This window comes from Asterias rubens, chromosome 13 (assembly GCF_902459465.1).
Source record: "Asterias rubens chromosome 13, eAstRub1.3, whole genome shotgun sequence".
NCBI classification, from domain to species: Eukaryota; Metazoa; Echinodermata; class Asteroidea; order Forcipulatida; family Asteriidae; genus Asterias; species Asterias rubens.
The window spans coordinates 2,174,659-2,189,522 of record NC_047074.1 but is presented as its reverse complement, the minus strand read 5'-3'; the positions used below and the strand labels follow the sequence as shown (position 1 = coordinate 2,189,522).

At 39.0% G+C, this 14,864-nt stretch overlaps 1 protein-coding gene and 1 pseudogene across 2 annotated transcripts; one reads left to right on the top strand and one right to left on the bottom strand.

Annotated features, from left to right (window-relative positions):
* Positions 1–286: 286 nt before the first annotated feature.
* On the top strand, positions 287–2,639 carry LOC117298623 (annotated as a pseudogene).
* Positions 2,640–3,048: 409 nt separating this feature from the next.
* Positions 3,049–14,864, bottom strand: LOC117298292. 2 transcript variants are annotated; one of them, XM_033781446.1, is made up of 4 exons: positions 13,945–14,864; positions 6,807–6,981; positions 5,254–5,368; positions 3,049–4,622 (listed from the first exon to the last, which is right to left on the bottom strand). In XM_033781446.1, exons 1-4 carry the CDS (start codon positions 14,831–14,833, stop codon positions 4,494–4,496), a joined length of 1,308 nt encoding a protein of 435 aa, XP_033637337.1. In that variant the 5' UTR covers positions 14,834–14,864; the 3' UTR covers positions 3,049–4,493. The 2 variants fall into 2 exon arrangements, with proteins under 2 accessions (XP_033637337.1, XP_033637338.1); XM_033781447.1 differs by having other exon boundaries at positions 6,807–6,978.

Sequence of the window (14,864 nt, the reverse complement as noted above, 5' to 3'; positions counted from 1 at the left end):
TAAGAAGATTTAGCATTTTGGCAGTCTTTTTAAAAAGTTATTTAAAAATGTCTTCGGAAAACATTGGACCAATCACAGGGCTAGGAGTGCGCGGCAACTTTCACGTGACGTCAGTGAATGTTGCTAACAACTCGGCACACTTGCGATTCCAACTTTCTACCAACTGCAAGTGTCCCGCTTCACTCGCTGCGTATTCCAAGCAAGATCTTTGGAGTTTTCTTGCTGCAAATAAACATCTTTTGCACTTGAAAGACTTTGGAGGTAAAAGGCCCAGAAATCCAGCATCATGTCCGGAAAAGGTTTCGACATGGTGTACTTCTTCAAAGATTTGATGGCCGGTGGGGACCCAACGCCGCTATCTCCAAGACCGCAGTGGGGCACAGATTGAGCTGGAACCATTGCTCCAGGTAAATCTAGAATTTGTTGACCCCCCCTTTAAACAAATGCATTTCAAAACAAATAACTTTGTTGGCTTCTGTAAAGCCCCCATTTTGGTTTGCTCCGTTAGGCCTATCATTTCGTGTCATTATCGTTTTAGTTTACATTTATGTTATTCTCGATCAGTCTTTTGTAGTTTGACTTAATAATTGGGTCAGGCCTATACTAAATTTTGTTTTTAATATTCTTTACTTTGTACCATGGAAATGGATGTTGACTTAAACTGAATTGACAATTAATATTAAATATACATACGGAATTATTTTTGTTAAAGCCTGAACCTTGGTTTTCAGGATGTTGGGTTTTAAATTCAGTTTTTAATGAAATATAAGCCTATGCATTTTGTTTATAAAAAAAAAAAATATGTAGAAGAAACACTCATTGTTGTCATGGATGGAAAGTTGTTACGGGTTTTTGCGTCCATCTTAATCTGAAAACAACCGTAGTGATTATTGCGTCACGAAACGCGCTTCTCATAAGTTTTTATTTTTCTCCGCAAAAGTAGGCATTGGTTTGCTTTGTGTTTGGAATGTCGGCCTCAGGATCACAGGTGTAGTAGACATAAGGCCTAATGTGCATCCACACTTGAATTAAAAAAAATATATTTTTTGTTTGAGGCTGAGATTAAGTTGTTAATGAAATGTTATGCGATTTTCTTTTCACAAAAAATGTGTAGAAAAATTGCACATTTTGAGTACTGTTGCTATGGGTTGATAAAAGCTGTTATAAATATTTGCGTCACATCATAATGAAAACACGCGTTGTGATATTGTTGCGTCACGGAACGCGCTTTGCATCCTTCTTCGTGTTTTTGTTGTTGCGAAGTAAGATTGTTTGTTGTTTGTGTGTTCGGGAATTGACCCGCCCGGTTCACATTCACGGTGAAGCGATACAAACCAAATTTAATTTCCGCGACTATAATAATAGTACGCGCCAGACTGAGGTACAACAGAAAATGAGTGGTTGTGGTTGTTATTGGAATCGGAGATTGGAACGCTAGGTGGCAGCAAACTAATGACCAAAGCAAAACCTACAGACTATTACATGTTCAATTTCCTTTGGTTGCGTGGCCGGCTCGAACATGCGCCCAAAGTATGGATTCGCGTGGCCCAATTTCATAAAGCTGCTAACGGAAAACACTTTTGAGAGTGCTAAGCAAGACTTTGGGCTTACAGGCTTTATGAAATTAGGCCCTGGTATAGTCTGCTGCCATCATGCGTTCCAAATGATATTGACTGTCATGGTATTTTGGTTTGATATTGTTTTTTTGTTTTTCTCTATTCATCTGCTCAGATTGCAGCCGACAAGCAGTACAATGACATCAGAGACTGCTTCTCTCGTGTGACCAAAGAACAGTGACTCACCTCATTGTGGCTTGGCAATCTAGTAGCCAATGTCATCTGCTACTTGCCAACTCAGGCTCCCAACTTCACCTTCAGGACAAGTACAAGTAGATCTTCCTGAGCGGTGTGGGGCACGAAGACCCAGTCCCCCCGCTACTACCTGGCCGGCAACCTCACCTCCGGTGGCGCTGCCGGTGCGACCTCCTTGTGCTTCGTCTCTTTCCTTTGAACTTCGCCCGTACCCGCGCCTGACAGCTGACGTCGGGAACGCTGGTAGTGGTTGCGAGTTCAAGGGACCAAAGGTGACTGTCTGAGTAAGATTGTCAAGTCCGATGGGGTGAAAGGGTTGTACCGTGGCTTTGGGGTGTCCGTTCAGGGTATCATCATCTACCGAGCTGCCTATCTTCGGCACTTACGACACCCTGAAGTCACCGGTCCCAGCCGAGAACAACAACTTCTTGGTGAGCTGGATGATCGCCCAGGCCGTTACCACCGGGTCTGGTGTGATGTTCAGCTACCCCTTTGACACCGTTCGTCGTCGCATGACTGATGCAATCTGGACGCAAAGACATCCTTTACAAGAGGGCACCCTGGACTGCTGGAGTAAGATCTTCAAGCAAGAGGGACCATCTGCCTTCTTCAAGGGTGCGATCTCCAACGTTCTCTGTGGTACAGGCGGTGTCTTGGTGCTCGTCCTTTTACGACGAGATCAAGACTTTTTTTTCATTTTTTTTTCAAACCTTCGCCGGGCACTTCTCAAGAACTCTCAACTTTTTAAATAATAAATTCCTCAGGACTCGGACATTGGTGAAACAGGGATTTGCAACCACCTTGGTCATCATCTTCAACTCAGTTTAATTGAAGTTTCAAGCTCTTCAGTGTTTACCTTGGATTATTATGTAGTTCTCACTCTACATTCATAAAGACCTCACCTCAACACCATGGGGATGCTAGCTGGCTATCTCATGGTATCTCACTAATTAGGAAATTTTCTTTTTGAATTTATTTTTAACTAACAGAGAGTCAGCATTCAATATTAGTCTAGCTGTTTTAATAATTTTTTTGGGGGTCACGTATAGAAACAAAAATAACCAAACCTCAAACCTGTTTTCGTACAACAGGACAATCATAGACACTGATCTCGTAGACACTTTTTTTCATCTTTTAGTTTTGGATTTCAGCATCTCAAACTTTCTGCCAATCTAAAAAAAAAAAAAAAAAAAAAAAAAAAAAATATTAAAACCAACAAATACCATTAGGGAAAAAAAATAACAAAATTCTGAAACTAACAAAAAAATTAACAAAATTATTAAAAAATACCAAAAATAGTTTAAATTCACAAAAACATATAACTATACCACCTTCACCTGGTGTTTTATTTCAAACTCATTTAAGGAGGGCGTGTTACTCCCAGTTTGTTCACTTTTGGAAAACTTTAAGTTTCCAATACCGTTTTCATTTGAGAGCAAAGCTGGTAGAAGTTGCACCCCTTGTAGGCATTGCATTAACTCTGCTTTTGGTAAACTTTTTCCCCCAAGAGTTGCTTTGTCCCCCATCTCATTGACTTTTTACGAAAACCAGTTTCCCAGAATACCAACTCTTTTTGTTCCTCTTTGGGGCCGAGATCATTTTCCCAGCAGTGGTGATTGTTTTGTTGGAGGCTTCGGCACTCGATCGAACCTCCATCCAGCATCCCCTGTCATTATCTTGAATTTGATCTCAACTTTATTTTGGGAAACCGTTTATGTATATTTTTTTTTGCAGTGAAGACCCGGCGGTCTTTTTGTTTTTTAAACAGTTCGAGTCCTGTTGCTTTTGGGTAAATACTTCATCTTAGATCCGCACATTTTCTTCTCACCATCAGAATGCTGACTCTCGCCCCAGTTTGTCCCTGTACTGGGTTTTAAATTTATAGTTTTATTGTTTAGGACAAATAAAATGTTATCAACCGGTTTTTTTGGCGACACTATTTCCTGAGTTTGCTGTCTGAAGTTTATTTCATGAAGTCTCAAGTTCGCTTGTCTTATATTTATTTGCCAGGACCCAATTTCATAAAGCCTGTAAGCACACAAATGTGATAAGCACAGAAAAGTATTGCTTATTAGGAACAGGTTACCAGCCAAAGTTATAATAAGTTGTGACTGGTGCCTCACTCAATATTTGCTCGGCAAAGAAATTTTTCCAGTAGTATTTTCTGCTTAAACAGCTTTATGAATCTGGGCCCTGGCAACAATTTACGAACTGAAATACACAATGCAAGGTTTTTTATTTTGATTAATGGGCGATTTGTCCTGGTAAACTGGGCCCACTTTCATTAAGCTGTTTACCCGTAAGCAAATTTCTGCGCTTAGGGTGCCTACTGTAGCTGGAAAATGTGCGTAAGCATAAACGTTATTGTCAAGTAAGCCGACAAGACGTGTATTATGCCATTCACCATAGATTTGCACTGTAACGTCACTCGTGTGCTTACCGCGGGTTTAGTAAGCATTTACATTTGTATACGGTAAACAGCTTTATGAAATAGATATTCTGCCAAGGGGCGCTCCGTAAGCACAAAACGGCCGCTTTATGTTTAATTAAACTGGCCCAGGATGTGTTAGGATATTAAAACCATGGAATATTGACTGATGTGACAAAACGGTCGCTACTCGTGACGAACTTGTGACGGTGTCTTTGCGTGAGTTGTGACGTATGACGTGATGATTGCGTAACTTATGACGTACTGGCATACAGGAGGAAACCATTAAAGGTCGTGTAGTACGACCCATCACTGTATATTCCACAGCTATCCGACGGTGGCATACGGAGCCAGACTGAATCACCCGCGTACAATCTCAGAATCTGTCACAACACACAAAATGAATCGTACAAAAATGCTAAGCTAGAACAAAATGAGCAATTACTCAAAATAATTATTGTTAGCATACAAAAAATTTACTTGGTATTAACAAGCAATGGTGAACTGTTGATAGCATAAAACATTGTGAGAAACGGCTCCATCTGAAGTAACTTAGTTTTTTAGAAAGTGTTATCATTAAGATAGTAAAAGACTTCAGGCCTGAAGTCTTTTTTTAGGCATCTGAATGCGGACAAAATCTGTGCATCAAGGGTTTTTCTATCTTCATTATTCTCTTGCAACTTCGATGACTGAGTCAACATTTTCACAGATTTGTTATTTTATGAATTAAGTTGGAACCAGTTTCGAATCCCCGCTCTAACGACTGCTTTCAAAATGTCTAGAATAATATTGTCGTTTAACTACTGAATTACAGTTTCTTGGTCTGTGTATAATTCATAATCATAGACGTTATTTGTAAGAGAGAGATTGGCTGTTGCCAGCTTGGTGTTGATATCCCTTTGCGGGAGTTTTCCGAGTTCCCTTGATTGGAAGATCATTCAAACATGGAGGTAGAAACAAACAGCGGTTGCTAAGCAAAACAAAATAAACGTGGGGACCATGTGATCAACCTACCGCAGTCTGTGAGCAGCTAACACTTCTGTCTGATTGGTCAGTATTTATAGCAACTACTGGCTCATCATTCTTCATCATCACTACGGATAAAAACCTGTGGTCGTACGTGCGCATTCTGCGGCAACAGACAGGGGAGAAAAATGGTTGGACAAATTACTGAATAGAAATAAATTACACAATAATTGTTTAAAGGATTTGGGTACCTTTTCAAAATGTCCAGGTTTGAAGATAATGATAGTATTAAGCTTCCCTTCAAATATTACTTACTGAGGTGCTGTAGTTTTTGAGAAATGAGTAAAACAATATCATGAGACGAAAAATTATTTTCATGACATTGTTTTACTCATTTCCAAAAAACTACAGCACCTCAGCACGTAATATTTTCAGGGAAGCTTTCTACTATTCATTATCTTCAAACTGTGTAAGTTTAGTGTAAATCTGTGGACATTGTGTCTTTTGTCCTACAAAAGTTACATAGACCCTTTAAGGCCATACCCATATAAGGACCCTATTAAAGGGAGGTTTAGACCATGTGAACTTTGTTTACAATAAGTGTGACCTTGTACATTCTTTGGCTAGTCTGGCAGGCAAGATACTGCACTGGTCATAAGGGAAAGTTGACATTTTGTGTCACAATTTCCACATAAATCCAAGAGTTATGAAAGTAATAGCGGGACAAGTTTTTAGATGTGCCCCCTTTGATCATATCAAAAGTTGATAAAAATTGGACAGTGCAATCTCCATAAAATATTATACACATAATGAATGTTTATGAGTGCAATGGTGCAAATATGTTCATGAGTTGAAAGATGTAATGTTCTATTCAACGAGGCGGAGCCGAGTTGAATGGAACATTCCAGCTTTCAACGAATGAACATATTCGCACCATTGCACGAATGAAAAACATTCATTATTTGTTTTATATAACATCCAAGTAGATCTTTGTCATTTTGATTGAAAGATACAACTTTCAAAACAAACAAAGCGTAGGCCTCCAATTTTTAATTGTAGAAGACGAATGCTAGTAATTTTACTAATATGCCTTGCTGCGTTACCGAAGACAACGCGCACGCAGTGATGTTTTTACTCAGCTTTTTCGTTCCATCCGAAAAGTACCATTGCACGCTGGGCAGCGTGCAATGGTACTTTTCGGATGGAACGAAAAAGCACGGTGAGTGACTCAGCGTGCAATGGTACTTTTATTTGCTATCACGTGACGGACAATCCTCCAATCAAATGGCAAGGATCTGCTTGGGTGTTATATAAAAGATTTTATGTTTTCTTCCATTAGGCTGTGTACAAATCGTGCCTGCAGGAAGTCCGGGCTTGATGGCTCTTTTGTAAACCTGTGATGTCAGGTCATATCCTCTATACATTTGGTAATTAAATCAAAGCTCTTAATTTAATGACAATAAAAAAACCTATTGGTTCGAAGCCTATACACCAGCTTTCGTTAGTAAAAAATCATGTTGAGAAACGTTTCACTTAGAAGTAAATTTGTGTGCTAAGAGCTTTACGAAATTGGGCCACGGTTAACCCGAATCGATGCTTACGTGAATGTGAAATGGTAGAATCCTGGTATTCTACAAATGAAGGTGTTGTTGTTCAAGTCGAAATCGCCACCCTTGTTAGTAAAGCTGTGATCGAATGCAACGTTCTGTGCAGTTCCCTGGAGTCCAAGTTGCGAATGAGAAGAGGCCACGGCGAAAGCTGATTTTCTCGTGCCTTCTAAATTAAAAGTATACAAACATGAAATGATTAATTGATGGGTTAATTGATAACAGTATTATAGACTATAAAGACCCTGGACATAATATTAAATTATTTCTTCCATTGTGTTTTGACAGAATGTGCCTTCATCACTTCAAGTACAGAGGCAAGAAGCATACATAGTAATTTGGCTGGTAACGTTACTCTGGTTAGCATCATGTTGTTGCGCTTAGCTACTTTTTCTGCTTCAGCAGTTCCGTGAAATTATGCCTGGAGCTTGATGTCACCGAACATTATTCTCATCTACACAGGGCGCGCCGTAGCCAACATTTATAAGAAAAACGTTTGGCACAATACAGACCATATTAAGCAATATTTTTTGCTCAAGCAGCTTTATGAAATTGGGGCCTGGTCTGAGGTTCAGCTATTGCCGCAGGTAATTTTGTACTAAGTTATGTTAATATATTTTTCGTAATAACTAAACTTATATAATGAGATACTAATCTTAAAAGAGAGGGTATACCTTTGGTATTTAAAAAAATTAATAATATTAATGATCATAAAACAACTTATTTGGTAAGAAGCACTGCAGCTATTAAAAATGTATAACATTATTGAGAAACGGTTCCCTGCTAAGGAATGTGGTTTAAGAGAGAGGGATTCAAAAACATGTAGATTTGAGAAACATTTCTGCATGAAACGTTTCTCGGATTGCGTATTCATTGGTTATTATTCTTTTGCGTGAACGTAAGAACCGCTCCAGATATTCGGCGATATTAAAAAAATGATATTACCTTTTGAGATGAAATGTTCACAGGTTACTTTTATTGTATATTCATTTCTATAGGATGAAAACAAATCGAACGGTTTCAAAAACCAAAGGTATACTTTGCCGTTAAACCTATTGTTTGTGTAATTTATCTAAACATTTTTAGAAAGCCAAGATTATAGAAAGTATTTTATGCATTTTGTAGACTTATTTTGGAGAAAGTAACGTTAAGTTTCCCTCATAGTATATAAATACATGCATAACCAGAACGAGGATGAAATCAAGAAAAGCCATAAGCCCTGTTTTGTGTTCAGTGATTTTGTAATACTGAATGTGAAGGGAACCTGACTACGACAACAAATTTACTTGTGGTGAATTTATTTTCTCATTTTTTTACAACTTGAAAATGTTCGTTATAAATGCCATTTATTATTGAGTGAAAACAATTGCTCGCAATGTCCAAAAATAATGGTGAAATGTTAAAGTAAACTACAATGCGTGTATATGTTTGGTATTTTTTAGACTACTTTTAATTTGCCATTATTGATTAATATTGCCGATGTATTTAGAAAAACTGCACTGGCAATTCTGCAAGGCCACGCTTTTTTCAATGGTTGTGTATTGTTGTAAAATAAAAAATAATATTTGTCTGTTGACATTAGATGTTTTGAGAAATCTTGACATTATTATTGATTCGTGTTGTCCCCTCAAAAAATTCTCCTTATGGGTGTGGGTCGGGGTGGGGGTCGGGGTTGGGGTCGGTCGGGGCAGGGGTAAGGTTGGGGCGGGTCGGGTTGGGGTCGGTGCGGAGGGGGTTGGTGGTAATAGTTTTCGTTATAGTTACAGTTCGAAATCCTTGATGGTTGCACACTGTTTGAGTTTTTACACGTACTCATTTCTCTTTTAATAGAAAGAAGACTTCATTCATTATGTTTACTGTACTACTCTCGAGCAAGTGGTGGCGCCCTTCAAATAGTCAGGCGCCATTTCTGACACAGTTTGAAACGGCATCCAGGGTCAAGCACATTCTTCGGATTGGTTTATTATCGCCCATTTCAGGTAAAACGAAACCTTTTATTATTCTCCATATTCATTGAAAGTGAATTTCGTATATTAATGGTATCATAATATTCTATTACACGACTGTTTTGCTGAAGTTTCAATGTGTTTTGTGTGATTAGTATGTTTATGTAGGCTACCGGTGGCAGGAGATTCCGTGTACAAGCTTCTTCTGATAGCGCCCTCTTTTGAATTCTACCTCCATGATCCTATAATTATAGTATCATTTTGAGTCTTTTAGCTACACAGTAATTGATTTATTCCCTTAAATTAACCAATCTCTTAATTAAGGGCGTGGCAATGAGAATGTCGTAACCTTTGATTGGTCATTTTACTCGGGCACTGATACCCCGTACCAAGGACCAATAAAACTTGTCAACTGGTCAGTCCTATAATAGCTGACCACTGCATGCACACACAGTATTCACACATGTACATAATGTAAAGTATGTATACATGTAACGTACATGTATGTGAAGGCCTATACTACACATAATAAACCTGAGACCTATCAGAAGAGGATGGTTCGGGAAAGGTCGATCCTCAGTTGGAAAACGTGTACAAAACCAACAAGAGCTGTTGCCCAAAAGTTTGTGTAGAAACAAAAGATGAGCAATAGGAGGTCCCCGATACTGGTGTAGATGGGTGTAACAAATACGTCCACCCACAATGCGACATAATCGCGTAACAAATGCGACATAATCGCGTAACAAATGCGACTAGTGCAGATAGGAACTGTTTGTAATGGCGACTTTATTTCAACACTTGAAAGGGCATATTATCATATTTGTACTACTTCACCATCCAAAATATATGTAAAACCCTCTTTAAAACAAATTAAATAATCATATAAAACTTCTGACACCTGACCCCATCCCCTAAAGGTTTGTGGTCCCATATAATAATAGGATATCAAGTAATTCGACTCCTCCGGTCAATACACTTTGGAGAAATAGTTTAATTAAAGAACAGTCATTACGTGGAATGATTTATTCCCCAGTACGACGTATATGACGTACGACGATAAATTATTGTGTGCTCCAAAAATGAAATGTATACCACGAACCTGGATTGAGGGAAAAAAAAAAAAAAAAAAAGATTCATACAGCATCCTGTGTGTGCAAATACAGTTACTTTTTGAGGAAAATATAATTAACCTTTGTACAATGTTTGTTTCCAGAACAGCTAAATTTTGCGTTAATAAACATTCATTATTTTGATGAGGTCAACTCTGCAAGTCTTTTTGAGAACAAAGGACTTGTTGTTATTTTTCCTCAGAACATTTGACAAATTAATGTAAAACTTGTTTTTTTTTGTAGAGCCTTAAGGCGACTATATCTTCAACCAATTATAATGTTAATTAATAGTAATATACAGGGTCGTATAGTGCAAATCTCAATGCCAACGTTTTAAATTCAGTGCTAGTTAAAACGAAATTGACCGCATTTTAACATCCCCTGTAAACGAAAACTAAAGATACGGGTAGGAGATATGAAATGTAATTTCAATTTTATAGCCGCAGTTCATATAAAGGTATGGTCATATATATTGTTTTTTTTTGCCAAAGTAATGCTGATTTGTAGCCAATATTATAAGAACGATACAATTCAATTTGCATGTGAAAGTTTCATCAGCTGAACCATAGAATACAGTGTCTACTTGCTGAATAAAACAACAACAAACTGGCTGGTCATTTCACAAGAAGGTTAAAGGCACTGTGGACACTATTGGTAGTTCAAAACAATTGTTAGCATAAAAACTTACTTGGTAACAAGCAATGGAGACATGTTGATAGTTGATAGTATAAAACATTGTGAGAAACGGCTCCCTCTGAAGTAACGTAGTTTTTGAGAAAGAAGTAATTATTCACCTAAATATTTGAATTGAATAAGAGACCTATAACGCTGAGGTCTTGAATTCAAAACTTGTGTGACAAGGGTGTTTTTTTCTTCCATTTTTCATTCGGAAATTCGACCACCAATTGAGTCCAACTTTTCACTAGTTTGTTATTTAAATGTTGAGATACACCAAGTGGGAAGGCTGGTCTTTGACAAATACCAAAGGTGCCCAGTGCCCATATTATGCCTATAATTCAGCCACGTTTAGTTGTCAAGAAGAAAATTCTGCTTGACAAATTTCTTTGCGTGAGGAACAACCACAACAAGGGCGTTTCCTTTATTATTCTCTTGCAACTTTGAAGACCAATAATGAGTCAAAAATTTTACTTGCATAATTATGTTGGCATATACCCATAACAAGTGAGAATACTGGTCACTGACAATTGTTACAAAATTAGGTGTCCAATTACTTTATTATAATTGCTTAGCCACAATAATGGTAAACTTAATCTTACTTTGCCTGGTAATCTGTGTCTGCTAAGTAACACTATTCTGTGCTTAGCAAGTTTGTGTGCTTACAGGCTTTTAATATGTAATGTGACCCTGGTGACAGCGGGTACCAACTGCATCTCTGGCCGTAACATTCGCGAACGGACACCAGCCCTCAGAAATCCGAGAAACGATCATGCTCAAACTCAAATGTCTTTTGGTGAACCCCCCCCCCCAAAAAAAAAAAAAAAAAAAAAAAAATTATGATTATTATTTCGAATGGTATTCTTTTTCAAACTAGTTTAACTACCAACAGCTGCATGGCTTCTCACCAATTATTTTTTTAATGTCATAAACCTATGGAGTGTTTACCAATCTATATGACCCACCTTTGAAAGACAAAGTACACATGAATGATAATTATTATTGGCAAATTGACAAATTTCACTCCGAAAGCTTGTCGATAATCAAATTCCTATAATCGTACAAAATTATCTTGAAAAATGTGGCCATGTTCAGTTATTGACAAAGTCGATAAAAAGATAGCGTTTTTGTTTAGTACTTCGATATTAGTGGTGATCTTGCACAACACCCCGATATAAAAGGGAAACTTCCACAATCCAAAAAGGCACTGGGCACCTTTGGTAATTGTCAAAGACCAGTCTTCTCACTCGGTGCATCTCAACATAATGCAGAAAATAACAAACCTGTGAAAATTTGAACTCAATCGGTCGTCGAAGTTGCGAGAGCATAGTGGAAGAAACAACACCCTTGTCGCACATAGTTGTGTGCTTTCAGATGCTTGATTTCGAGACCTCAAAATCTAATTCTGAGGTCTCGAAATCAAATTCCTTGAAAACTACTTCTTTCTCGAAAACGACGTTACTTCGGGGGGGGGGGGCATTTCTTACAATGTTTTAAACTACAAACAGCTCCCCATTTGTCGTTACAAATTAAGTTTCCATGTTGATTATTTTTTGGAGTAATTACCAAAGGTATACCGTTCCTTTAAGTTGTTGGTACGGAAGTGGAAAGGACTGTGGACAAAAGGCCATAACACCGTGCGGTGTGTATAGAAGACTACTACGCACTCATGATTATTATTATTTTGACTGGTCACTCGGTGATGAAGAATAATAGGTTTTTGGTTTTAACCTTTTACACATCGGTGTAAGGGGAAAACTAAACAAATAATTGGTCAAAAATTTGTGCCAATATCGATGTAAGTAGACGTGCAAGTTACACTTATCTACGAGGCAGATACCAGGGCCCCATTTCATAGAGCTGCTAAGCACAAACATTTGCTTAGCATAAAATGTTTGCCTTGATGTTTGCCTTGACAAAAACAGGATAACCAAACAAATTTCCACTTGAATTTCAGGATAAGCAAACAACAGCTGAATACCCACAGTACAAGTAATGTAAAAATGGAAATTTTGGTTGGTAATCCTGTTTTTATCAAGGAAGAAGTTTCGTGCTAGCAATTTTGTTGTGCTTATAGCAGCTCTATGAAATTTATACCGGGTTTATCTCTAGAGGCAAACTCAGTGGGTACATTCCTGCGTAATTCCTAGCAACTTTAATCCGATTAGATTTTTGAAATGTCATGACTTGTGTTTCATTGTATAGCTTAAGAGGCAAACGTGCTATTCACACGACAGCAATTTAACTTGGATCCCTGCTTAATTTGTTATAAAATTGCGATGTTTGACAAGATCTTACAAGAGAACTTTGAAAGTAGAACAAAATTGTTGTCCTATCACATGAGGTACGTTTTGTAAAATGTCACCACGCTACAATTAAGCAAGGGACCCTTGCTAAATTGCCCCCGTGTGAAAGGGGCTAAAGTGGGACTCTCGGTGTCTGGTAGTGGTACATTGCAGAAGTAGATTTATTCGACTACAAACAGTTGGCTCATCATATAAGAATATCACTGTCCTTATATAACAAGATTTGCTGGGACTGGCAAATTTACTCTGTATAGCAGGAAAGTTGTCATAAGAGGATATCAGAACAAAGAAACACAAAGCAGAAAATGAGACTCATGACTTCAGACTATATTTTTTTGTAAAAGCAAAATTTGTTGTACCCCGTACTCTTTATAGCGAGAGCTGGCTGTACACTGCAAGCTCTCGTTTAAGGTTCCAGCGTTCTAAACAGACCAAACAATGCCGCATGCCAAACATTTGTTGTAGTTCATGGGTTAAATCATAGAACAAACAACAACCAAAGGCCCGTCGTGCAAGACGCAACCCCCCCACCCCCCCCCCCCCCTGCAAAACCTCCCAAACCCAGGCAACCCCTGCGGTATATCTAGGTCGGGACGCACCCACAAACTAACTCCCTCTGCAGAAACAACCCCGTGTGGGGGGGGGGGGGGCCATGACAATGGGTTTGACAATATAGCGCCATGAAAGTGCTAGTAACAAAAAGTAGCAGGAAGGCAAACTAAAATGTCTACATTGCGACACCTCACGAATGTACGACACAAATGGAGACCAATATAAAATGTCGTGGTTTCTAAAATAAAACTTTCTGTATATAAAAGCGTAGTTTTTTCTATCCTATTTCACTTTACTGCATGCAGGAGGAAAGCCTCTTCGCCAATTCTCCATTTCACTCTATCTTGAGCTGTCTCTGTTGCCAAGCAATGCCCCTAATTGTTTGTAGCATACTTAGTTCGTATTCTCCATCTTTTGTTTTCTCTCGCATCTTTTTTGGTCTTATAAGAGTCAAAACTTTCACCATTAGTATTAAAAGGCCCTTTACCATACGAACATGTAAAAGACAGATGTGTCAAAGTCAATGGGTGTATTGTAAACTCACCGTTTGCTGAAATTTCAACGGAGTTTCTTTCTTCGTTTTTCTCAACTTCCATCTCGCGGATGAGTTCTTCCATGACTACGTTATTTGTATCTGCATGCTGGCCAGCTTGTTGTCTCACTCGGGTACCCTGGAACATTTTCATCTCCTCAACCTCTTTGGACAACTCGACATTTTTGTTGCTGAGTTGCCGAAGAGCCAGACCAACGACCGCGAGATCGATGTCCTTGTCCTCAGCGGTGCCTCGTAGGGTCTCCCACGGGGCGTGATCCTGCCTCATCACGGCGAACTCTGCCTCTCTGTTCCCCAGGTAATCCCGGAGTACCGCCATCCGTGATTTCGTCACCTTTTCGTCTCGGTCAGCTTGTTCGGTGTCACCACTTATATCGGTCTGGAAGTCCGGAAAAAGAAATGCCATTCCCTTCTCCATCTGGCCTACGAGTTGCTGGAGCACCATGTTTTGTTCGGGATCAGTTGGGGATTGTTTGGTGACCAGTAGTTGAAGCTCATGGTTACGTTTCTCGAGCTCTCCGACGCGCTCAGCGAGTTCCCCCGATAGACGCTCCAAGTCAGCCAGGCGATCGGCGAGCGAGCCCCGGTGGGTTTCGTGGGTCGTAGCGCGGAACTGGACGGTGAGCTGCTTGATCGCATCCTTGCCGTTCCCCGGAACAAGCCCAGTGGATACTGCAAGGATGAACAGCCCAGCCCACAAAACTGAACACACCATCAACATGGTTATGGTCTTCTTGTTGCAGCGACTGTGTGAAGAGTCATTACTGATACCATCCACATAGTATTGGCAATTATTTACTGTGCTTGTGCGAGTTGGGAGCGGCACCATATGTTTGTTTAAATCTTTATCATAACTGTCAATACGACACTTGCCAATCATGTTTTTGGCGTTAGTTTCAATCTAGAACTCT